Below are 26,520 nucleotides of genomic sequence, written 5' to 3' on the forward strand. Positions count from 1 at the left end.
TACCAGACCTCACGTACTGTGACATCTTTTGTGGGGTCATTTGAAAAACAAAATGTTCAGCACCCCCCCCCCCCTTGTTTACTTAAGGACCCCCCACAGAGGTCCAAAATGGTGCATGAAACAAGCAACTTTCTTAAGAGGGCCGTTTTTGTCATGCAAGGCTTCAAGTACATGTATGAGCTTTTTGACTTACTAGTACCGAAGTAGTACACACAGCTTTCAAAATCGATTGCCAGGCTAGTGAAGTGGACCCCAACTAAGTAGAGTGTGGGTGCAACCGAGATGGGGAGGTTTGACGGCGGGTCCTGCTGCCATCCCAGGTCCGGTTCCGCCGTGTTGACGTTGGGCACCAGCTTATCTAGCAGGGGAGGGTAGTCCGTGGTGTGCACCTCGTTGCACTAAAATCAAGCAAAAAAATCAAAAATTCAACAAACTTGCCATCAAAGGTCTGTTCCAGACGCCGTGCTTCTGCCGTGCGGAACTCAATTAGTTTGACTTTTTTTGGGGTTAATTCAGTGTGGCGATAGCGTGGCTTTTACCATATGGCTCGGCAAATTGAGTTCTGCATTCCACCACCATCCTTTGGTTTGACAGGGCTGCTGTGCTATTATTGTTCCGAAGGGCCGTGGCGTGGCACTGTTTTAAACGCTGTGCCATTGCCGTGCCGAACTCAATTCAATTCCAAGTTGGGGCAAACATTTTAGGAATGCACATTATACCCCGACTCGTGTCCGCATCATGTATCACGGGGAGTGAAATGGGCAGGAATATTTTGATCGCGCTGAAAGTATGAAATCTGACACATTTTCGAAATTTCTGATAAGATTGCAATATTGAAAATTTTGATATTTCAATATGATTTAAAAAAATTGCTATCGGCAATATCGATATCATATAATCGCAAAAAAACCCAATATATCGATAAAGCTTTATGTACCAATGTGTCTTAACCACCTGATCACCAGCTGGCTGATTCAAATTTGAAAAAGTAGAAACTTGTGGCAGGGGATATATTTTAAAAATGGGTTTGCCATCAACAGAAATTATCGACATTTAAATAATTATGTTTCACATTTTTCAAGTAATTCGCACATTGAAACTTGCTTGACTCACCGTTCCTGGCTTAGGAGTGCCAATAGGCATAGCAACAGGCTGCCATTGTGCATTGACGTTACCACCTGCTTGTTGTTTGAAATCGCCGTTATCAAACAAATTCATGATGTCATCCATCTTGTACCGGCAAAGAGCCGAGGCCTTGGGTCCCAACCTGAAAGAGACATTCACATTTTACTACCGAGGACCGTTCTTTTGTTCCTATTGTTTGGACATTTTTCTTGCATGTCTCTTTAAGGTTTGTACACAAAACCCTTCTGAGGACTTGGCTGCAGGTACTCCGAGTTATTGTTATGGTTCAAATCTGAGGTAGAAGCAGGTACCACAACCTATCGCTGTTTGATATGACATATTTTTTTGTTTCTAAAACTGAGTAGACAATGTTTCTGCAATTTCGTTACAAAAGGGCAAAAACCAAATAATAAAATTTCAATTTTCCTAATTCTCACTTACGTCGGTGATGTGAAAATAGCGTAAAACTCATTTATCTCATTTGTCGTGTCATTTTTTACTTCAATCACATCCTCTGAAAAAGAAAGACGACAAAGATAAAAGCAAGAACATAGCTATGTGCATACAGACTATGTGGCCGCCATTATAAGAGCCATTATGAATGGGAACCAAGATCATTAAAATTCAATTTGAATGATGCCGGCCAATAGCTCCATCTTTCAAGCCATGCCAACTTCACTCAACGCCACGTGCGCCTCCCCAATGCATCACTGCACGTTCAGGCAACGCACGTCATAAATGCATGCACGTGTATACTGTCCGCGATTTGTAATAGAGGGGTAACCACCCCCCCTCACCCAGTGTCCCTTTACACTATACACACTGTAGACTATGTACCTAAACACACATTGCCCCGTCCCCCCCCCCCCCTCCATATCTTAAAAGAACTCTTGAGATTCCAGGAACGCAGTGACCAACACAAAAGAAACATTGTTAAACACCAAAGAAAACAGAGAAAAGAAGAGCTTACGTATTTCGCTGAAGTAGTACGGAAACAGAGTATCTGGGAGAGAGCAGTTCAGGCGCGCCTTGATAAATGTAACAAACTTCTTGTCGTTGACTGTGCCTCCAGCATCATTCTAATGAGTAAGAAGGAAATATCTGTTAATCCATTGCACTACATTATGTAAAATGCAAAAAAAAAAGCAGAGTCTCACCGGTCTCACCAATATGGCGTCAAGTTCATTCACTGTGCGGCTCTTCATCCGCCATCCAGTCTTTATATAGAGATAAGCGGTAAATTCTCAGCGCTTTGCCGAAAAAAAAGGCCGCTGCGTGTCTGTGTCAGCCTGTCTGCGAAACACGCATAGCATAGCGAGTGCGCTCCCTAGGTTTTAAAAATATTTACACCAATGGGCCATCCCAATTTCTGACACACGTGCAGATCGCTGTGAACCATAGGGAAACCTCCCCTTTTGGGATGGTCTCCCTAGTGCGTAGACTAACCTGGCACACCCTCGCGATGCGGGAGTATATTTTGTTTCCCGAGCTGGAATACTCCATGGCCGGCTCACGGTAGAAGAGAAACACGTAGCCCTTGTAACTGAAGGGTTTCCCCACAAATGTTGGGTCTGAAATGAGGTGGAGAAAAAGGAACGAGTTTGAAACTGAAACTTGTGCCGCTTACAAGTTTGAATGTCCACAAATTGAGGAGAAAATGTGTAACTTTATGGCGGTAGTGTCTACTGAGGGTTTCCAATAACACCATGTGGACGAATCTCTTTTGAGAAGATGTGTAGTTCTGAAAAAAACTGGTTTGTTTTTAACAAACTGGAACTTGTGCTGCTTACAATTTTGATATTTTAACAAATTCAACTTGATAAAATGTGTAACTTTGCATGGAGCTGTTGTAAACTAGTGAGGGTTTGCAATAATGTGGACGAATCTCTTTGGAGAATCTTGCGGTTCTGAAAAGAACCGGTTGGTTGTGAACTCAACGTTCCGATCAGTATGCTCTGATCGTCTTCAGGAGCGAGCCGGACAAGGTGGATGAGACTGCATTTATTGGGCTGGATGAGTACTGAGACGTGGAGTTGTGGATGCTGACGGCTGATAGCTGACGCGTGGTGACGATGCTGTTGGTGGGGGAGTGGGGGTGTGCCCACTGAACTGTGTCAATAGTGGGATGGGTAGCAGAGGGTATAGGAGACCCATGTGCCGTGGAGAAATAGTTGAGAATCTTGCATCTTATGCCCGATACAATGTATGAAATGAGCCGGCCCTTACCATTGACAAACTGTTCGCCCACGGTCACCGTGTCAAGTTCCAACGTGGCAGTTCCGTTGGTATTCAGTTTACTGCGTTGGAATGTATTGCCCATCACATTGCCTCCGTACAAGACTTGTCCACTGTCTCGAGCTGAAAAAAACGACAACATTTAGATTGTATATTCTCAGTACCATAAAGCCAAAGAAGAATGCTGCAAATGGGGCTACTTCCTTCCCTGTCAAACTTTTTTTTTCTTCAGATATCACGGGTACGCAATTCTTTTTTTGGAGCCAAGCCTTTATGAGCTTATAGAGTGATTTGCTGTTTGAATTACAGATGCAGGGTAAGCCTTAAGGATTTTTTTTTGTATAGCAAAACTGCTATGCAAATTTTGATTTGCATAGCAGTTTACCAATTTTGCATAGCAGTTTTGTTATTCTCAAATTTAGCCTCGGCTTTGCAATTACTATTTACCTGTCAGTGTCAGACTGTACAAATTACAAAGCAATAAAGAAGTAACTTACGTTAAGCTGTGAACTTAATGAATCATCAGTTGTCTGTTTATTACAGGAGCTGCATGCTTGCTGGAATAACTTTCGAGTGAAAAAGCAAGTTATTAACCCGGGCCATTCCTGGCCTGGGTCTAGATCCGCCTGCCAATTATTGGCAGTATTTGCCTTGATACCGGTAGTTTTTGTAGTACTAGTAGTAGCCATGTACACCGTATTCATCAATATGCTACACAGCGCACAAACGACAACACAGCTGGGATTTTGACGTTTTAGTTCCCACGAATCCCACGTGCGTATCAAGTGATTTACTTGAAGGGGTAAACCCGTTTTCCGTGTCGGCAAAATGTTTAAGATAAACCGACAAATATCTAAAGAATAGTGATGAGAAAAGGGCTCGATTTACCCGGGTGCACGCATGCACCAGTGCATGTAGATTTTTGCTTGTGCACGTAGCTTTTTTACTGAGAATGCACGACGTGCATGTAACTTTTTTAGCCACCAAAATACTCATTTCATGCATATATTTACCAGTGAGTGAGAATAAGAATAAAGTTTGTTGAATAGTTGACCAGATAGTGTACAAACGTGTTATTTCTTTTATAAATCCATAAATTATTCCTCGCACAGTCGCAGCAGATTCAAAGTACGAGGAAAAATCTCGACGTACGTCCTGCAACCTCCTCCGATCATGCACGTGATTTAAACACGTACAGATTTTATACAGCTGAACAAAATTGACGTTCTTTTTCAGTATTTAAGCTTAATTAAATCAAAACATGATGGATGTTAGTTGTGGAATTCAGTGGACCGAAATTTGATGGCAAGTACACTTTGTGTCAACTTTTCATGATCAAAATGTTGTATAGCAGTTTTGCGATGCACTTTAAAAATTGCGTCGCAGTCGGCCTCGAATGTGTCGCAAATTGCGATGCGATACCGCTTATTGCGGATGTTGTACAGATGATTTTGACAAATGTGAAACTTTCGACACAGGGTACAAAAAGTCTTACGTTTTTTTTTTAGGAACATTTACTCTTTTGTGAATCATTCAAACATGGAATATATTACATGTAATTATCAAGGCTTAAGGGCAAAATGTGACGGAACGGGGCACAGGCCATAGTGGAGAAAAAGCCAAAAACACAGAATGGGGGTGATTGTTTTTACTTAATTTTCAGATTAATTGATATTTGCAATCTTTGATATGTATATTACACATATTTTAAGGAAATACATGTATATAGTGGAATCTAAGTATTTTTAAGGAAAAGCAATCGGCATCTTTCATTTTCACAACTACTTTTGAATTTTGCCGACGCGCATGGCTACGGCGACGTGCGCGCAGACCAGACTTTTTTTTTGCCCAACTGTCTACTTACGAAAAATAGCCGTCAGTGGGTTATGCTCTGGGAGTTGCGGTACCACACTGGTGTCTGTGTAGCTTATGTTCATACAGTTGCTCACATTTAAGTCACACTAGAAGGCAAGAACAGTAACACAAAATTACCTACTTGTGTAGTTTGCAACAGACTGTTAGCGGTTGCAATCCATGCACTTCAACTATCTTCAAGTTAACCAACAGAAAAATCGCTCAAACCTACAGAAACCACGCAAGGCAAACGTACTAAAGCTGGTTCTAGTACGCACATTTTTTTCAGTCAGTCAGGTCAGTCAGTCAGATAAGTCGATCAGGGGAGTCGGGGGAGTCAGTCAGGGGAGTCGGGGAGTCAGTCAGTCAGGTCAGTCAGTCAGTCACTCAGGTCAGGTCAGGTCAGTCAGTCAATCAATGAGGTCAGTCAGTCAGGTCAGGTCAGTCAGTCAGGTCAGTCAGTCAATCAATCAGGGGAGTCAGCCAGGTCAGGTCAGTCAGTCAGGTCAGTCAGTCAGGGCAGTCAGTTAGTCAGTCAGTCAGGTCAGGTCAGGTCAGGTCAGTCAGTCAGTCAATCAATGAGGGGAGTCAGCCAGGTCAGGTCAGTCAGTCAGGTCAGTCAGTCAGAAAGTGGCCAAGAGGATACTAGGCTGGCCCGTAGGGACCAGCAGAGTCACAAGCCCTTTGTGTCAAGTCCCAAGTCATGACTGACGAGTCTGAGTCTTGTGTCAAGGCGACTCCTGAGTCTAGTCCGAGTCATCCAAATTCAAACTCGAGACAGAATCAAATCTATAAAGTCCTGGACTGGAGTGGTACGTACCAGATAACACACTGGGCTCCGAGCATTGGTGCCGCAAACATACAGTTTATTCCCACCGGCCATCTCAAGGACTACACGGATGAAGTTAAAGCATACCCTCTACGGATCAAACATTTTAAAGAGAGAGTACAATAACCTTGATTAGATTCATCTGATTGTGGATGATGTACATGTATAATTCAAGAAAAAAATATTATTTTTACACAATCAATCATGAGAACATAAACCGGAAGGAGGGGATACATGCTGAATCACGTGTGGGACCAGTGTCTGGCTAGCGCCATCTATCCGCCAGACACTTCTGATGATGAACTTCTGATGAAGGGCAACGATGTTGATCGAAAAGTTTAGAAAGAAACGTAAGTTTGTTAGTGTCAGAAGAACACTTTCTTCTTGAATTAAAGTAAAATTACCAAATTGAATAGAATACTGAGAATGTCTCGTTTTTCAGGTTTTAATGAAGAGTCATTAAAATGTGTTTTACCAAATGTTGAAATGTTAGATTGAAACTTTTCATCCACGATGTTCTTTTCATCACACAGGTTATTTGGGTGTCATTCTTAGGCAAAAAAAAAAATAGCTCTGCTTCCGGTTTCTGTACCTACCCTATTCTGACAACCACTACCCTAATTCTTTTATTGGAAAAATAAGGGAAAACCACCAAAAAACATTAATTTTTACATTTTACCCTTAACTACACGGAGACGCCTCCATATGATCGTACACACAAAAAATTTGCAAAAAAAAAAAAAAAAAAAAGCCCTACCTTTGTACCTACATGTACCCTATTTTCAAACACCATGTAATCGGAAGCAGAAGTGTTTTTTTGTTCTTTGGTCTTAGTCTAATTCATCACTTTTGTTGAAAGCCACTTTTGCGCATGATTTCTGAGCTTCCATGAGGAATATATTAGCTGAAGTGTTTTCCTAAACGGTCATGTATATCAGCCATTCCCCTACCTGTATTTCACATGATATTAACCCTAACAGAACGTCAGGACGGGTACAGTACCCCTAAACTGACAGTTTTTTACATTGGGTTGGCACACCTCCAGAAACTAAGTCAGAAGTATATGTGTACATTTTCCCATATGGTGTTGGAATTTGCCAGGATGGGTATGGTTCCTAGTAAATCATGCTAGGGAGTTAGGGTTAATGAGATCTTTGTCATTTCTCGACAAACGCTGGCACACACAACAGCAGCATGTTTTCACTTGATCAGTGAATTTCAAAATCAAACACTGGATTGAGTCCAAGCTGGAATAATTGAATACGTGAACCCTAACCTACTCAATCCTCCAAATTCCTCCTGGCGGTTAAACAAGATTTTGGAGGATTGAGGCTGAACAGCTGAATGGCAAAAAAAGCGTCAGTCGATTTTGGAGGATGCATTGTGTCGAGTTCATAGTCTGTACCCAGCATTGTTTATGTTCAGCCATGCATAAACGAGCCCTGCATTATTCTCGATATCATACCAACTACCTAGGGGTAGGGGCTACAGTATTTAAAAAAGAAAATGCACAGCCCTAGAAACTTTTGGCAGAAAACATGAAAGAATGCACAAGTTTTTACCGTGGGGTCTTCATCGTTCTGGTCACATGTAACGATCAGCCCAGGTGGCTCTCTTGTTTCAAATCGATCCTGCAGGAAAAAAATGGTATCAATCAGGAACTTCGAGGGTCACAGGGTTAACATGGGTAACTAGTCTAAGTATCAACCGTTCTCCACGCAGCTCTATGTCCCGTCAAATGTCTGATTTACCTAGGATTAAAATTTATGCGACACTGTGTGCCAGCCGACTGGAGTTGACTTTACTAGTTTGTGACAAGATTTCATTCCAAAATCAGGACCAAAACTGTGATTGGTCGATTTGGATGCAGCTTTTATAAATACATGTACAACAGCCGAGCGCGCATAGAAAAGCTAGACAAGACTGTGATTGGCCGGCTATATCATTGCCGGCATTATCGCTAACTTACCGTTAGACGGACACTTGGACAAATTTTTTTTGTACTTTTTTTCCATTAAATCAGCAGGTACTACCAGTACATGTTTCTGGGTAAACTACCAACGTTCCTACATGTACATAACCCCCGAGGACCGACACTCAAAGGGAGAACAACAGATCCTTTCAGTCCTCGGAAGTTGGGTCCTTTGTTGAAGACGGTCCTCTGTCGTACGGTTGTGTGCTTAGTCTATGGAAGAGTCTTATATTACAGGGACAACATGGACAAACGGAAACAAAAGGCATTGTCCTCGAGAGTGTAGTAAAACACGACTGTATGTACATACTCATGTATAAGGTGGGTTAAAAAAAAAGAAACCCAAATGGCAACCCCATTTTTTTAATTTTTTTTTTTTAAAGTTCTGCATGTAGCGCATTCAAGATCCATACAGGTATGAAAGCCCTTGATTAATAAGCTTTCTTTTAGTTTAATAAAGAATCATTCAAATCACTCAAATACAGGTACTTTTACATTTATGGAATTTTTGAACATGAACGCAGTTTGTTAACCTTGTCCGTAAGTGATATTTCAGCAAAATGAAAGCTATTCACATCCAAAAACACATCAGATCACTCTTATTAACATTTATTCATAAATACCTAAGACAGTTTACGCATTCCTATTGGTCGAGAGCCCGTCACGTGGCCGGTCTTAAACGGATGATAAAGACATGGCTAGCTGGTCTTAAACACTTTTCCAGTGTCACAATAAAATGTGGACTCCTAAAAATCCAGTGCCTCTTATCGTTTCATTGGTTGAACGTTCACAATCCTCACGTAGGCATGCGCAACACTACCAGGGAGTCAGAATTTTATAGTTCTAAATTCAAAACGCAACGCGCCAGGTGCGTTCTGCCCGACATCGCGCAGAACATGATACGCGTCGTCAATCTCCATAAAAGGGTTGTTTACATCTTACTCGCCAGCTGAACACTCCATTATTTTGCAAGAGGGATGTTTCAAAAAGCATAAAGTGAATTTGTTGAACAAAATCGGGATGTTTTGAACGAATTATATGATTTTTTTTTACCGAAAAGGTATTTATGAATGGGAATAAATATGTGCTCCGTCGGTATTTATCACTCTGTTTAAGACCACTTAGAGTCTGGGTGCTGATAATTACCCTTGCCTCCGGCTTGGGTAATTATCAGCACCCAGACTCTAAGTGGTCTTAAACAGAGTGATAAAAACCTCCGCAGCACACATTTATTCCCTTATTAAAAACACTGTTTCCAATGTTAAAATAGCACTTAATAATGTCAAAAGTTTATAGTTTTGCCCTGCCTTCTACTTGGCTACCCTGGAGACTTATGGGATTATTCTGATATCATTTTCAGGATATGACATGGTTTCAACTCCTGAAATATCACAAACCTTAATGTGATCCGTGGACAAGGTTGAAAAACGGTGTCCGTGTTCAAAATTCCATAACTATAAAAGTACATGAGCGATTGGAATGATTCTTTCACTAAAACAAAGCTGATTAATTCGGGCGTTTCACAATGCAGTGCGCACCAAGAGTTTGCCACGGAGAGTTCATTTTTCCCGGTGCATTGTGGGAAATGGTCGACAAAGTCGCAGCGCTCGACATTTGAAATTGTTAGTTTTTTCTAGTCACTAGTTTCGTAAGCATGATTCGAGTATCTGTTTGCCCTTTTCTTTGCCTTTTATCAATACACAGTTTTTTTTGTAAAGCGGCTGAACGCTATACCCCAATCTATAACAAAAATTAGCTCGTTGTCTACTGACACTCGTTCAAATGGGCCATGTTTTGTCGACCGTAAACTTGAATAATGGACTCTCCACGGCAAACTCTTGGTGGCGCACTGCATTGTGAAATGCCCGAATTGGGCTTTCATATCCTAGATCTGGAAAGCGCCATACATGTACACAGAAGTTTTTTTAAATATAGGGGGCAGCATTTGGGTTTCCTTTTTTTTAAAACTCACCCTGTACCGGTACATTACTTCATTGTTTGCAAGGTGGGCCTTGTGTTAACACTTACCGATTCTTTCACAGTTAAGACACCGTTTGTATCAATCATCAATTGCCAGAGGGTCTCTTTGCCTCCGATGTACACTGTCTCGTTAATTTTATTGAGTATACGGTACATGTATGACTGACCGGGCTGGGACTGTTGTGGATGGAACTGGAACATGTCGGGAAAGTCTGCAATGTTTGGAAACAAAAAGAAAGAAACTGTCAAATTGATGAATTCCAATATACATTAGGGGAGTCAGGTTGGCGTAGCGGTACTTTCCTCGCCTTCCACCGCTGTGACCCGGGTTCGAATCCCGCCTGGGCCAATATGTGGATTGGGTTTTCAGTCCCTACCTGATTCCGTGGGTTTTCCCCAGAATATTCTCCTGGGCTTTTCCTCCCACCTCTAAAACTGTAATTTCTTCTCATTGTCTTCTCTCCACAGGTTTCTTCAGGCTTGCGAGCTACAGTGCCTAGGGCGCTTTTGAGGAATCCTTGGTTTCATTACCATAAATGATTAATAATAATAATAATAATATTGGAAATATCCGTACTTGGACTAAAGAGGACTTGTTGGAGCAGTGACTATAACAGTTAACACGCGACAGGGGACATGATTGTGACATTTTTAATAATGCACATGTACAGTGTATGTGTGTACAATATATGTACAACACAATTTTGTTGGGTCTTGCTTGAAGCTGGACCATAAGATTAACTTTACTTGGGAACATATTTTGTTTAACTTTCTACTTCTTTTGAATGTATGAAAACTATTTGACATCCTTTTTTGGTTGATTTTATTGTAAGTGCCCTTCTTTATGTTTGAAATTGTCCCTGATTTTCCTGACAACTGATGTCATTTCAGGAAGACACTCTTCAGTTTAAGGGTTTTCTGTTCAATTTGTGAACCCAAAAATTTGCTGATTGGCTTACCGCCTTGCACTGAAACAACATTGAATCACCAAAGAAAAGAAAATCTGCAAAATATCAAAACTTTTGGTACTGAAATAGCAATATCATTGAGGTTTCAGCCTGAAATGACATCACACTTTTGCTTATGAATATGTAAATTTGCATTAGCATAAAAACCAAAAAGGCACCAAAATACATGTATTTACATGTACCCTTGGAAAAGTCAAAATAAAAATTGAAAACAAGGTTAAATGGGATGCAAAAGTGCATTTTCAAATATTGCATTAAAAAAAAAATACATTGCATGGGCCCTTTTAACAACACAATAATTTCTTGCTAAACAATGTATTCTTCATTTCCAAAAATCAGTTACAATGTACTTGACTGATCATTGGAAATCACATTTCTAGATTTCTTCCAACTGACAGCAACCCAGACGGAATAATTTCAAGGGGTGCTTAGTACCAGTACGATCTTTAATAGAAGTCAAATTTTTGATAATAATTCATATTTAGGTTACTTTTTGGTACATGTGCAGATGATCAGGCCTACGTGTACATGTACATGTATTTATATGAAAAACAGTCAAATTTTTGATAATTCATATTTAGGCCAAAAAAAAAAGTTTCCGGTTTCTGGTATGCGCGCGCGTCGCCGTAGCCATGCGCGTCGGCAAAATGAAAAAGGTTTTTTTTCAATAAAAGATGATGTCTCAAAAACGCCAAACTCACTGGTTTGACTGGAATTCTGCTGCTGCGCAATTTCAACGTGTTTTTAGATGGGGTTATGATCGAGAATAAGCTTTATGTGGCCTCTCTTGACTCCGATATATTGCACTAAGTTTAGTCGGGCACCATTTGCAGTCATCAGCCAACATTTGAAGCAAAAAAGTCGGGTAAAAAAAAAAAAAAAAACGCGTCGCCGCACCACTTTTTCGACAAGCTCCATACCAGAAACCGGAGACTTTTTTTTTTTGGCCTTAGGTTACTTTTTGGTACATGTACATCTACAATGTGCAAATGATCAGGCCTACGTGTACAATGTACATGTACATGTATTATGAAAAACAGTCACATTTTTGATAATTCATATTAACCTAATAGGTTACTTTTTGGTACATGTACATCTACGATGTGCAAATGATCAGGCCTACGTGTACATGTATATGTATTATGAAAAACAGTTCAGTGACATTCCTACATTGTACATCATATCTTTGTACAGGTAGATTCCCAGTTTCCTGTTGGCACTGACCAAATGACCGAGCCGGTAATTGTGTGGGTTTCGTGGGAATGGTTACACGTACAGCTCACCCCCCCCCCCCCCATCACTAGTATGTCACTTCCTCCTGATTCACAAAGTAATGACTTGGCTTTTAAAGGGGCACTCCCAATCAATTCCCTTTTTTTCCCGTTGTTGGGTTTTTTTTTTCGTTCCATGTCTCATACAAAAATGAATACGTTTTACATTGCCAAGGAAAAAAGCAATACAAAAAAACAATGTTTTTTTTTTTTTTTTAGGTGAAACCCGGAAACAGCGCGGGGAATGCATCTTTAAGTGCTTTTGTGTGTAGTTTACCTTCCCACTTCACGGTAGTCCGATCCCTTTTGAGTTCCACCGCAACCACTTGTACATCAGCAGGAAGGAAGAGAGGCAGGCACAAGGCTGCCGCAAACACCAGCAAGTGGGTGGTCATCCTGACAACTAACAAGGAAACCATGTCATTATCACAATGTCAAGCACCATGGGATAAAAATGATAACGACCTTTCTTTTTAACACGTACCTATACCAGTTCCCGTACAATAGGGTTGTGTCATACATATTGGATCATCTACCGGTAACACTGACTTATGGCTTTTTCTGATTCAAATATTTGAGAAACATTGGAAGTTTAAATTAAAAAAAGGACGGTGGGGGGGGGGGGGGGGGGGAAGAAAAAAACACCTATTTGATATAGACCTTATGCACTAAGGCAGAGTTAAAGGGCAATGGTTTTGTATTGCATGGATCTATACATCATCCTTCCTTTTGCGTTTTCATTGTTCACTAGATTAAAACACGGATCCTCTATGCAAGTATATAAACGACTCATCTGAGCTTATGTATAAAATGTACGGAACCATTTGTCTACAGGCGTGATATGTCACGTATATGCTGCGCATAGAACAACGCATAGAACATGTAGAACAATTCGCGAGGTATGATTGCTGATAGCGGGCGCCCTGACAGAAATTTGACCACTGAAAGACTGTAGACACGCCGAGTCTCATGCAAGGGCATGCGCAGATGCATGAGTGCCATATCACACCTCCAACCAGAAATTTGGGCAAGTCATTTATCCTTGCGTAGCTGATCTGTGATTACAACAACAAAGAACAGACTCTGAGACACCTGCAATGCATAAAGTGTATTGGTAAAGGCACGTGTACATGTAGGATCATTTGCTTTTCATGCATTTTGTTTGGTTTCCAATAATAACACCACTCAAAATCCAGTGAAGAATGTTCAAAACCTAACATGCTGAAGTCTCAGCTCAGTGGATATTACACTATTGGAGAAAACTGTGAAAATCCATGACCTTTTTGATCACGAAACACGACGTCATCAATAGCACTCTTCATTCAAAAAAACAATCAATTGACTGGTAATCAATCAATTGGTGGTACAAGTCACTTAAATTTCATGATTTCTTCTAAATGACAGCAATCCAGACACAATAATTTCACGGGATACATTGTTTAGGCCAAATAAAAAAAAAATGTTTAGCGTCCCCGCCCGCTTCCACTTTGGAGGCCCTCTTCTTTCTTTTTTTTCTTTTTTTTTAAATCACGAAAAAATAATAACTTTTAAACAGTGACGTCATTCTGGCCTCTTTGTCTGTTGCACAGCCAATATAAGCATATATGTCATTCCTGAGTCCAAGTGGCGGCCATTTAAAAAAAGAAAAAGCTGACTGCCATCTTGAAAAATATCCCGGTCATTTTGGAAGGAAAAAAAAAGGGCCTCCTTTTCGTCAAAAGGCAGGATGCCAAACATTTTTTTTTTATTTGGCCTTAGTACCAATACCATCTTTAATCCAAGTAAAATTTCTGACAATAAATCAGTAGATTACTTTGGGGATAAATTATGCAAATGATCCCGTCACGCCTTTGTAGTTTCATGTTTGTGAAATAAATGTACCATATTTTTTTGTCAACAGTCATTTTACACATGATTCTAATGAGAGTTTCTGTGAGGAAAATAAACTCTATCTACCGGTACATCATGCACATTGCATCTTTTAACATCTTTAAAGGGAAGATACAACATTTGCAAACATCGAAAAAATAAAACTACCAAGTTGATACGAAATACCTTACTAGGATGTTGGTAAATGACAGTCAAAAGCATCCTGGCACCTGGTATGAAGTCATTTTCAAGAAAAACGGTACCGTTGGAAAAATTCTAACTACATGTATTTTTCAACTACTGCTCCAAAGTTACCTCTTTTTTTTTCAGTCCAAATTTTGTTTGCTTTTGGTTCCATGTTCATGAACAGGTGCAATCCAGCTAGACTGGTTCCCTTACTTTTCATTTTTCCGGCATTTTTGATCCATTTTATCTTTAGTGGAGTCAGGGAACCACACTACGGTACTTGAACATTTTAGTTTTTCTTGGTTTTTCTAGCATTTTCGAACACAAAACTTCAAACTTCTCAGTGTACATGTAACAATATTTGATCTATTATACTAAGCCCCCAAATAGTTCATTTCTGAAAATTGCAGCAAAAGCAAATGATGTAATTCCCTTTAAGTCAGCTAAATTGAAAAATATATGAATACATACATGACGCTATAAATGATTTTAATTTTCAACAGGCGAAGGCAAATCCCATTCCACTGAATATTATCTTTCTGATTAGAGCACAAAAATGTCAACCAGCGCATGGAATTTAGGCAGGCAACACACACAATCAATCAAATGTCCATGTACATGTATACATGTACATTGTACTTAGCTACCGTACACCCATGCACACAAATCACTCTTATAATTGTAAACACAGCGTTGCCCTGGTGAAGGGGAATCCCCACACATTCCCCCAGCACCAGAATTGCCCCACCCAGTCACATGACCCATTAGCATAATTTATTCTCCTTTTCTGACTGTATTGTACCATAAATTCAATAGCCCTTTTGCTGCATATAAAATCAACTATGCCTGTGTGCACAATGTGCATGGTACAACGTACATGTACATGAAAACAGTGTGTTTACAACAAATGTGTGCACTACACAGAAGCTGCATATCATTATGTACATACAATGATACAACATGAGTATTCGTTGTACATACATTTTGTACAATGTATGTATGGGCAATTCCACACTACCGGGCCAATTAGATAAGTTTATGGATGTTGCATAGAGGGTAAAAGATGAGCTAGTATTTTCTTATGTTTTTTCCCTATACCTTGCTATTAAAGTTGAAAGTCACTAGGGCAAGACAAAAGATCTTTTTTGGGGAGAAAATAACAGGCATCTTTTCTGTGTGATACATATGTAACATGGACAGACACACTGCAAAGAAAAGGGTGCTTAGGACAAATTCAATTTCTAATAGGCACTTCCAGTGACATTATCAACCCATTTTACATTGTTATCAAACAAAAATATAACAGTTTCCACACTGGCTTCAAAATTAGAATGATTAGGGTTGCGTACAAACAGGGACAGACATTTTGTGACAAATGTCCAGTCTGTTCATACGTATAAATCCTGATTATATAATATCAAATAATTCTTCACATTGACTCCGAGTTTTCTAGGTTTTGACGGATAGCATTCCTCCAGGGTACATCTTCTTGAATAAGTCTACAGGTACATTAGGGGATCATGAAATGTTATGCTCACTTTGTGACTTTATCTAAAATGTCTGTCCTTCGTTACGCACATAACACTTTTTAAAACAATATCCACTATATTTTTCTCAAATACAAAACCAGTTATATCCTTTGCAGGTGAGGATATCTGTTCGAAGCTTAGCAATGTTTACAGCAAAAATTTGAGAGACCAAGATCGTACTTTTATTAACCAAACTTAAAGGTCTTCTCAAATGTCATACTTTTGGGCCCATTAGTGTGGAATTGCCCACATATGTATAATGCATTTTTTTTTGGCAAGATCAATCTACACAACTGGTATAAAAGGCAACTCAGACCCATCACCAGGCGGTTGGGATAAACATGTGTATTTATGTATTTTAAATGTTCTGCTGTGTTGGTAATATATGCCCCCCCCCCCCCCCTTAATGCTGGTGAAGGGGCTGACGCAACTGTACAAATTCCACAACACTACCGAGCGTGTGAAAGAAAAAAAGCTAACAGAAAAAAAAAAAAACTGGAACATCCCCTAAGTTAAGGAGAATACACGAGAAAGTGTGGATTTGTAATTTAAGAATTCACGAGGCGCGAAGCACTGAGTGAATTCGTAAATTAAGAATCCACACTCGCGAGTGTATTCTTCGACTTAAACCGTTGCATCAAAAGAAGCATTGGCATTAACAGTGAGTGGAGATGAAAAGACGGGATAAATGTTGCAATCTGACGCCACTTCCGCGATTGTGTACAAAGTCTATGGAGAGTCAAGATTTTTTTTAAAGTATTTCCTAACAAAATTGGAAATATTTTTTCAGTCCCAGATTCATGTCTTATCATCATTCTTGCAATGAATGCCCTTCATTGAGATGATAAATGGAGAAAAACAAGTGGCGTCAGGTTGCAACATTTGTCCCGGCTCCTTCCGTCGACAAATTGATAGGTCAGATGATGATTTCTTTCCGACTCGAAGTAGGTTTTGCAGTGACGGCGGAGAATCTGACAGTGAAGATGCATTGGTAATTTCGGAAGGAAATTTTCACCCATACGGTCCTATTAATGCTCATTATAGAGAACATTTTGTCTGACGTGTTCAAAGTGTGGATTCGTAATTCCGAATCCACACTTTACTAAAGATTCTTCGTTCCGAATCCACACTTTGTGACCAGCGTAACAGATTCGTAGTTCCGAATCCACACTTTTAACAATAGTGTGACGTCATAGCAATGGTTTAATTTGCTCTACGGTCAATGATTACCTAGATGTAAGTTGTAACTGCCACGTACAAACACGTACGTGAGGCAGGGGACACGACACTTTAAAATTATTGGACCTACCAAACTAGTTGGCAACATTCTCAATTAACAGGTATATCATAGATAGAAGGGCAGGGTTTTGATTTTTTGAGGGAAATTTGGGGGTTAAATGACGATGACAGCGCGGCGACAACACGCGACCCGAAAATAAACATGGCGATCACCGCGCAATATACCGTGAGCACGCACAGCGCGCTGAATTGCAAGGCACAAACCGCGCAGAAAAATCATGATTTCTACCCAAGTATCTGTTGAAAATTGCAAAATGGGTGTCATTAGAATTGAGAAAAAGGGTGCTTTGGATTGTAGGCTAAAGTAGCCCGACTGCATCTGGCCGTACAGTACTATCGCAAGCTCTGTACTACATAGCTTGCGATAGTACTGTACAGCCAGATGCAGTACGTCGGGCTAAGGCTAAAGGTGATTTTTGAGCAATAAAAATATTTTCGACTCTAATTTGATCAAAACAAAACAGGGGACCTACACTTCACGAACGCCGTTAGTGGGACTACTCTAGAACTATGGGGGGTAGTCCTCGAGGGTATGCAAAAAAATGCATTCTGTGTGTCGGAAGGAATTCCATACAGTAGTCAGTACACGTATGCTTAACGAAGTGGCTATCGTTACGGCAGCCGTTGTTTAGCGCCCTCTACGATACTTTTTTGATACGCACGCAGGTATATAATTATTTGTTTCCCCACGTTTTAGCGAGCAGTGCGACAGCTCAGTCGATAGAGAGTAGGATTTTGCACCGCGAGGTTGCGGGTTCGCATCTCAGTTTTGCACTCAATTTTTTTTCCTTTTCTAACCTGAGGCTTTGGAGGATTTTTTTTAAAAGGGAAATAAAGTCCGAATTTCATAACATTCAAATTCACTTTTTTTCCTTCTAATTTTATATTTTCTTCTCATGTTTTTATACTACCGTAACGATAGAAAATGGGAAATGCGTTACGGCTGCCGTAACAATAGCCACTGCGTATGCTTAAACCCTATGAGTATGAGTAGGCCTATGTAAATGAGACTGGTCTGAAAAAATTCTGTTTTCCAACTAAATGGCATAATAATGCTCAGATGCTTCAATATTTTCCCTGCTTAATTCACATTTTACTTAGGACATGTTATCCCTCTCTGTCAATGTCATGTCTGATAGTTGATGAGTCATTACAGGGAAAAACTAGTGGTTTATGCATGGAGGAATAAGAACACATGCAGAATTCTTTCCCAGCGCTCCACTCAGGCAAGAGCCATGGAGGTAGAATTCAACGCTGCTCTGTAACTTTCTGTTGTTTGGTTAGAATTTAGATGACCAATGTGTACTCACCTCGCAATTTCACACCACTCTGATAAAGTAACCAAAAAGAGTAAAAAAAACAATCAAATTTTCAAGTTCACTTGACGTTTCAAGGAAAATACCGACTTTATAACGCCCAAACGTGTTTTTTTTTTCGTTGTGCGTACTCTCCGTATTCTCCAGACAGGAAGTAGACTCAAATAAATAAACTACTGTGGTGGTGGATCCGTATACTTGATCCGATAGCGCTGTATAGCGCCCTCTAATGTCAACTCCCCTCCCAGCTCAGTTCGCTAGAACCCGGTAACACCCCCCCCCCCCCCCTCGCAGGCAGAACTCATTGAGCTGATTCTTAGTGACGTCTCAAAATCATGGATCAAGCTAAAAGAGGGCAAATATCGAAAGAGAGCAAGCTAAAGTTTCGATGTGATGTTTGTGATGTAATATATATTATCTTTGATGAAGACCCACCCCCATAAAACACGAGCACATTAATCATAAAATCAGGGGAAAGTGGCCAGGAAATGCCTCCGCCTTGCACCACCGTCATGAAGCATCTAGAATCCAAAAGTTTCCTGGGGCCCAGCGGGCTCCAGACCCCAGCCTTCAGGGCTTCCCGCTCCGCGCTCGCATATAAAAAGTTCCACATTACGATTTAATGACAACCCCCGCCCCCCTCCTCCAGTCTGGGATCAGGGGACGGGTCTGAACTGAGGGGTGTCATGTAGATCAATGATAATTCCTGGCTACGCCACTGCCCCCACCCCTCCCGTGGCTACGCCACTGATTGATTCGTACGTGCGATTTATTAATTCGTACGTAAGGTTTAGTAATTCGTACGTACGAATTAGTATTTCGTACGTACGGTTTAGTAATTTGTACGTACGGTTTAGTAATTTGTACGTACGGTTTAGTAATTCGTACGTACGGTTTAGTAATTCGTACGTACGAATTAGTATTTCGTACGTACGGTTTAGTAATTCGTACGTACGAATTAGTTTTATTATTAACCATGTCCTATCTACACTTCCATACCTTATGGTACGAAAACACCAACATTTTAGGGACACGGTGTATGTTGGTGATGGACAACTTTATACATTACAATTATGATTGTGTAGCAAGAAATGCCTTAGATTGGACTGTAAACACAAACGTTTAGGCATGGGCGTCGGGAGGGGAGGAGAAAAAGGGGGGGCTCTTGCCCCCCGGACAAGCCCCCCCCCCCCCCCCCTCGAAAAAAAGGGAAAAGAAAGGAGGGAAAAAAGAAAAAAGAAAAGAGGCGTGAAATCATATTGTTGTTAATTTAATGGGTTGTGGGGGCGGGGCAAATGTCCCATCCCACCCTCGAAAACAAATTATCAATCGGGAAAATGCTAAAAAAATATAGGGATTTTGGGGGAAGGGCTTTGCCCCCTCTTGAAAAATCCTGGCGACACCCATGGTTTAGGGGTCAACTCAAAAACGGATCACGAATATACAAGAGTGTCAAATTTATGAAAATGGTTACAAACAAACTTAAAGTCGAGCCTTTACGATTTTTTTTAGGGCGCGTTTTTTGCACAATGTGAATTCCAATATTTAGACGTTTGTTACATGCATTACTAATAAAGTGGCACAATGCTTCAACTATATAATTACTTAGATAAGTTCAATTGATATCCGTTGGTGATTACTAAATAAATCTATATTGTCATTTGCAAATTAAAGAGTTTCTGGTGACATAACTCCAGTTATATAAGTCTCCTTTAATTTTTTTTCTCAAAAAGTTACAAAAATTGTAACAGAATTATTTTTTTTCTCTTACATAACCTCTGTCAACAAAACTAAATGTCACGAATGTCGATCTGGCCCTTTACTCAATGTCCTTCACGTAAATTTCGTTGTTGCCGTTGACACCCCAAACAGCGCAGGAGAGTGTCTCGATCTGCTCTAGGCCTCCTGGTATGTTCCTCCACGCGTTGCCTATCGGCGCGGCAGCCGACACGCCTGCACGGTAGAAGATGGCATCGTTGGCGTTGACCCCGAACACCTTATCGGCAGAGCTGATGTACTTGAGTGCGCCAGGAACCTGGGTCCAGCCGCTACCGTCTGGATCTGACTTGGGATCGCCGTGCGTACCGTCCCTGTAGTAGATATTGTCACCCGAGTTCACGCCCCACACGCCCGAGCTACCCACCGAGATCTGCTTCAGTCCCCCGGAGATTTGCCGCCAACTGTCCCCGGCCCTGTTGCAGTTACTGGCTCCGATGCGGTGGAAAATGTTGTCGTTGGAGTTGACGCCCCAGACATGGCCCCTCTGGCTGACGCTGACGTGTTTCAAAAGGCCTGGAACTCGAACCCATTGCGTACCTTTTGGGGCGCTTGGGGTGATGCCTTGTCGATAGTAAATGTGGTCCCTACTGGTGACACCCCAGACGACGTCTTTGCCCGCATCTAGCTGCTTCAGACTACCCGTGATCAGCTCCCAGGGTTCGCAAGAGTTCGGATCTTCCCCGTACGCAGGGTCTTTGTAGAAAATGAGTTTGTTTGCGTCCACGCCCCACACCCCCGCTTGTCCCACCGACACGTGCACCAAGGTTCCCTCAAAGCGTTTCCATGGAGTGGCCTCCACGGCGCAGATATCCACTGCATCTGATTGGCCCATTGCGCATGACGTCACGTACAGGACCCACATCAAGCTAAGGTATGAAACATACATCAATAATGCGTTAGACATGTTAAACATGGCAATCACAAACTGTTTTTCAGCTCTGGCAGGGATCATTTTGATCGATTTCATGCAATACTTTCATGCAAGACTGCTTGCAACACGGCCAGGGCTTATTGTGCACGCGCACTTGTTGAAAATTCTGTAGGTTACTGTTGGGATAAATGCAAATGATGCTGCACAATACCTTCATTTGCCAGGTTTACAAGACTGGGGTCAAAAGAAATTAATGAAGCTTCAAGAAATTAGCAGACCTTGTTTTGATTTGCTCCCTTCTAGAATGAACAGTTAATTCGTTGTTACAAAAACTTACCAGTAAATGTTGGGCGGCATGATTGCAACCGTATAGCTCGACCTCCCGTAATCCTATAACGGGATAGAATTTGAAAATGGGAAAATAAGTTCACGCTAGAAGTTGCGTTGTCTAATTTATCGCTGCTGATTTACTTTCCATCCGCACAGAATAACAGCTAAAGCAAGCTTGCTCAGCTACAGGTCAACACTTGTGTGATATTACCGGATGCAGAAATGTACAAAACAAGCCGGATCTGATTGATCTATAGTAGACACTAGACAGCAAACTTCAGGCAACGGAATTTCCCCGAAATCGCTTTTTGGCAAACCAACAAGTTTATTCGCCAACTCAGTGTTTGATTTTTCAACAACAAAACTTCAGAGGATACTTTGACATCATCAAGTGAATCAAATTTGTGCAAATTGGAAATCAATTGATACTGGAAATTGACTTGTTTTTGGATGTTCAATAGCCTGTAGCACGAATGTGGACAAAAATGAAAAGTGCCTTTTAATCACTTTTGACATCGTAAATGTCTTTGATATGGTTGTTTTATGCGTCAGAGCCTGCGCTTTGGTATCTTGTATGTTTTCATTTTCCGAAATTTCACTAAACATACCCTACAAAATCTTCTCCATTCCCAAAATGTCGTATTACTATGAGGTGTTTTCCGACGTATTCTGGGATTGAACAACATGTATTGTAATGATTAGACTATACCCTGTACGAAAAAAAACCAAGAGTGATGTTGAAGTTGATTGACTTAGGGTACATTTCTACTTCAAAATCAATGAAAAGTCAGAGTTGGAACAGCATAATTATTATGTCTACTTACCTTAACTGTCAAAGGGAAACTGTAAGCAGCAGCGGGTTTAAGTGTTAGGTGTTGGCCTTAGTAAGACTGCACTTGCCTTTTAAGCGGAGAATCAGCCCACTATGATTGTCTGCTTGTACGGAATGTCATAGCAACATACTGAGCTTGCCACGCCCGCCGGACGAAAAAATACCAATCGATCTTGCTTATTGTTACAGTGCCAGCAGGTAAAGGAACCCGCATTCCTAAATTCTTTTCCTTGAAAGTTTCTTTCTGGCAGATTCCTTTAATTGTATTAGTCTAGGCAATATATATTTTTTAAAAATGGGCTCATTTAGAACAAGAAGAAGTAGAAGTTGGTATAAACATAGCTATTTTACCTTATTCGGGGGTGTAGAATTCGAAAATGAGCGATACCGAGCTGGATTTTTAGTGGAAATATGCCTAATTTGCATAAATCTTTAATACCTGTCGTGTGATATATTTGTTCTCATATTTTGGTATATTTTTATTATTATATTTTTGAAAGGTTTGTTTAACCTACACTTCGAATTCCTTACTTCAATAACAACATTTTATAAAGCATGTAAATGACTGAATAATTATGAGGACATAGTAACAATCCAGAATGGCTATTTATACCCTGAAGTTGCGCGTATTTACTTCTCGTATACCAAATCAAGTAATCTCACCAAACGTCAGTATTGCTGAGCTTCAAAGACACACAATTACTTACTGGCACAGTTATCCTAACAAAAAATAAATGAGAAATTATGTGGGAAATTATAACATCTTGATATTTAGGCCAAAAAAATGAGGTGTCTGTAAATTGGGCTAGAATTAGGCGAAGGGTTGCCTAACGTGGGGGACTTGAACAACTTCAAGGAAATCCCCAAAATAAAATATTATTTTTGTTTACAATAATTATGTCAACGTCATAACGTTTTCTTTGCAATAATTTTGGGATTTTCCTTGAACTTGTTGAACCCTGTCCGCAGATATGGCGTTAGAAGCAAGGGTTTGAATTTTCATTGTCACCAAATTTAAATAACAAACGTGTACCGTGCAACGGGCGCATTGGGAAAAAAGCCTTGTCCAAAATTCATCTCTGATATTTTCAGATTGCAATTGCAAAGCTAGTGGTCTCTTAACAGAGAAGTTTCCTTTAAGATGTCCCCCCTTTAAAGCGCAAGGGTTTGAGCATTCAATGTCACAAATTTTAAATAAACGATTGTCCTTAGTGGGGGTGTACCGAGCAACCAACGGGCATATTGTGAAAAAAAAATATCAAAAATTTACCTCTGATATTTGTAAATTGCAGTTGCGAAACTATTGGTTTCTTTATATCGTTTCGGTTTGCGGTAACACCATGTGGTAATAACTACTGCTTAAAAGATATTGAGTTCCGAAAAGAACTTGTCCTGCTTATTATCAACTTTCGCTAAGTAGTTTTTGTTCTGATAAGAACAGACCACATGGTGTTACCGCAAACCGAAACGATACCGATACTCCACCATGCAAAGCCTCAAATCTTATATTGGTTTCTTTGCACAGAAGTTCCCTTTAAGAGTCCCCCCTCCCCCTGCTTTTATAGCACCATCATACAGAATAACAGTTTCGGGGATTGCCTATTTGCACAATACATCAACAACTACCTTTATAAGGACGTGCCGGGGATGGGCAGACCTAAATAATATTGCTAGGAAACTGCTGAATAAATTGTGGAAAAGGTTATCGATCCAGTCGCCTCTGATATTTACAGAGTGAAGATTGCGAATCTGTTGACCTCTGCAAAACCCTATAGCTGTCGATGTGCAATGTTCATAGAGAACTGTCACAATTTGTTTCGTTTTTGTCACCCACTCATTGTCGCCAAATTGTTGTTCGCCATTTCTCTCCATAATAATCATTGTTTATATTCCACCCTTTGTTTTCAAGATTCGATATAAATGTATCTTTTTTTAACAAGAGTTAAGGAAAGATGAAGGAGAAGACAATTAACCTTAACTTAAACACGCCTTAACCTAAACTACACTAACTTGTTTAAAGGAATTGAACAGTTGATACAAAAAAGTATCAAATTTCTGCACACAAGACACAAATCGAGACGAAAGTTCACGATTTTGAATTTGAAACCAGTTTTACGGGAATTCGTTTGGTGAGTTATAGTTATCACTGATATAGTGCACAGTTGACTGATAGTGCACAGTTCCTTTGATTAAGGATGTATTGCTTGATATTTTGTTTTATAACTAGGGCCTCCAACCCTTGAACACAATGCCAATAATGTGACATCTTTAAAAGAATGATGACCTTGGGGGGGGGGGGATGGGAGGGGGGGTCTTTGTAAAAGTTTGCGACGCCTATAATTGCCTGAACACTGGTACATCACCATTGACGTAGATATAAAAGAGCCAGAGAGGCGGAATCCGTTTCCTCGTAGTTTCCGATGTCGTCGCCGAGCATTTTTGTGTGTGTAATGCTGAGCCTTTTTTTTGGGGGGGGGGGGTGTTGGAGTTGTTTGTTACAAACATTTTAACACCTGTTTCATTAACATTGTTTTTGTTATTCTGTTAAACCGGTTAACCATGGACGCGCGCAAAGCGGTTGAATTTTATATGATACCATAACTTACTTTACCATTCTAAAGAAGTTAGACACGCGATCGAATAAAACATTAACCAAGTTAAAATCCATCATCAAAAATTAACCTTTGCAAATAAACAGTGTCAAATATGTTATTGTTTGTCATTCCGCACCCCTGTCCCGACTTGTATAAAAACCTCAGTGCTTCAGTGGCTACGCGCAAAACCTTTTTTGTATCGCCACTCGAAGTTGTGCAAAGTTATCGTACACTCAGGCGCTCTCAGCATGAAGTTCCTGTTTGTTTTCGCTGGTTCCCTTGTCTTGTGCTGTGTAGTTCGTCAGGCAACGGCTTGGGGCAATTTCAAAAAGCCACCAGATTTTGTAGGTGAGTATCTTAAAGGTACCGTAACTATATATGATTAAAAAAGTGTGCCACCACATGGTCGTTAGTTATTCTCACTTCCTTGACAACAAGTATTATTTTCTAGAGATACCATGCCATTTGAGCATCGGATATATCTTTTTTGTAATGCGCGTATAGTTGGTCATCATGGGTCATTTAAAGACATGACCGGGATTGAAAGTTTCCTCTACAAATATTCATGTCATCTCACTATGTCTATATGCACTGCAAATTAACTTTTAAGTCAAGCCTAGAAGAGCGGGTCCGGCAGATTGCACAGAGCTCGACTTTTCAATTGATTCAGATGGGCTATTCTCTAAGTCCTCATGCATCTGGTCTACACAATACGTTGGATCATAGCCCATCTATATGGCGCATATAGGTGATCCTATACAATAGCACTGTCCAGTCAAAAGTGGTAGTCAGTGAGACATAGCCAGTCAGTGAATAAGGTACAAAGAGAGCACTAGGCTGGCCCTCTGCATTAACTATTTCAAGTTAAACAATTTTCTTTATTGTTTGCATCCCTTTGAAAAGAATGTGTTTAATTTGATGGAAAGATGGAATTTTCTAGCTCAAATTCGGGCCAGGAGATGTTTATTAAACATTGGACTGGTTTCTAGTATCGGCTTCGGACTCGGATTTTTATGATACTGGGGCCCTGACAATGATGTAGTCAATGTATTTTATTATGATGGATCATAAGTATGCAGGACAGGTTGGGCTATAAAGTCATGGGTCCATTCACATGTCCGGGCACAAGTATGCCAGAGAGTGAACAATAACAGTTTTACAAAGGACTAACAAAGGTTGCATTGCAACGAATGACTTGTGACGGATTTGTGATGACTAGTGATTCATCACCCGTACCTCGACTACAAACTTGGGCTCTTGCAATGAAAGATACAGCTTCAAAATCTGCTCCATTTTCTGCTTTACTGAAAATCAGAACCATGAAGCCGAACCCGGTGTCGGAGTCGATGTTTGGGAAATGAACAAGGTATAATCTCCTTTCGTGATTAGATGGCAAAGATTCAGGTGAGGATCACCATCAGCTCATCGGCTGCGACTGCCATGGGATTATGTGCCATTGCTGCGTCGGCATCACCATAGGACGTCTCCACCCAAGAGGTAATAATTGATAGGAGTGTCTTTAACTATGGACTGCTCTTTAGCTACGTCACAATAAACTTTGGTGGCCGTCATTGTAAATGCAAACGAACACACACGAAATATACTGATGATAATTAAAGGAATGTATGATCTCCATAGCAAGGCTAGCCTTGGTCAATGCTCTCGTCGTTATTCGTCCCGT

General features: G+C 40.5%; 2 protein-coding genes across 3 annotated transcripts in view; both read right to left on the bottom strand.

The window, feature by feature from the left end:
* The window catches only part of LOC119745573 (semaphorin-2A-like), a 36,307-nt gene extending 17,599 nt beyond the window's left edge, over positions 1 to 18,708 (bottom strand). Inside the window, exons 1-12 of one of the 2 annotated variants that reach the window (XM_038222028.1) lie at positions 18,428 to 18,708; positions 12,512 to 12,630; positions 10,044 to 10,207; positions 7,606 to 7,674; positions 6,035 to 6,133; positions 5,225 to 5,321; positions 3,352 to 3,483; positions 2,572 to 2,696; positions 2,096 to 2,204; positions 1,567 to 1,639; positions 1,114 to 1,267; positions 194 to 398 (exon numbers count right to left, since the gene is read on the bottom strand). In XM_038222028.1, the coding sequence (XP_038077956.1) occupies positions 194 to 398; positions 1,114 to 1,267; positions 1,567 to 1,639; positions 2,096 to 2,204; positions 2,572 to 2,696; positions 3,352 to 3,483; positions 5,225 to 5,321; positions 6,035 to 6,133; positions 7,606 to 7,674; positions 10,044 to 10,207; positions 12,512 to 12,629 (1,345 nt within the window). In that variant the 5' untranslated portion in view covers position 12,630; positions 18,428 to 18,708. Of the gene's footprint in view, positions 1 to 193; positions 399 to 1,113; positions 1,268 to 1,566; positions 1,640 to 2,095; positions 2,205 to 2,571; positions 2,697 to 3,351; positions 3,484 to 5,224; positions 5,322 to 6,034; positions 6,134 to 7,605; positions 7,675 to 10,043; positions 10,208 to 12,511; positions 12,638 to 18,427 lie in introns of both variants that reach the window. The other variant, XM_038222027.1, reaches the window with a different exon arrangement.
* Positions 18,709 to 19,539: 831 nt separating this feature from the next.
* LOC119746349 (lectin L6-like) lies at positions 19,540 to 22,362 on the bottom strand. Its single transcript, XM_038223241.1, has 3 exons — positions 22,238 to 22,362; positions 21,421 to 21,473; positions 19,540 to 21,078 (listed from the first exon to the last, which is right to left on the bottom strand). The coding sequence occupies exons 2-3, from the start codon at positions 21,438 to 21,440 to the stop codon at positions 20,253 to 20,255; spliced, it is 846 nt and encodes a 281-aa protein (XP_038079169.1). The 5' UTR covers positions 21,441 to 21,473; positions 22,238 to 22,362; the 3' UTR covers positions 19,540 to 20,252.
* Between the last annotated feature and the right edge of the window lie 4,158 nt (positions 22,363 to 26,520).

Source organism: Patiria miniata, unplaced genomic scaffold (genome assembly GCF_015706575.1).
Source record: "Patiria miniata isolate m_02_andy unplaced genomic scaffold, ASM1570657v1 HiC_scaffold_7, whole genome shotgun sequence".
In the NCBI taxonomy this organism is placed as follows: Eukaryota; Metazoa; Echinodermata; class Asteroidea; order Valvatida; family Asterinidae; genus Patiria; species Patiria miniata.

Excerpts from the sequence above, each read along its gene's own strand:
- LOC119746349 (XM_038223241.1), bottom strand. The coding sequence starts at position 21,440 with ATGCCGCCCAACATTTACTG. Across the intron at positions 21,079-21,420 it reads ATGCCGCCCAACATTTACTG|CTTGATGTGGGTCCTGTACG; the intron begins GTAAGTTTTTGT and ends TTCATACCTTAG.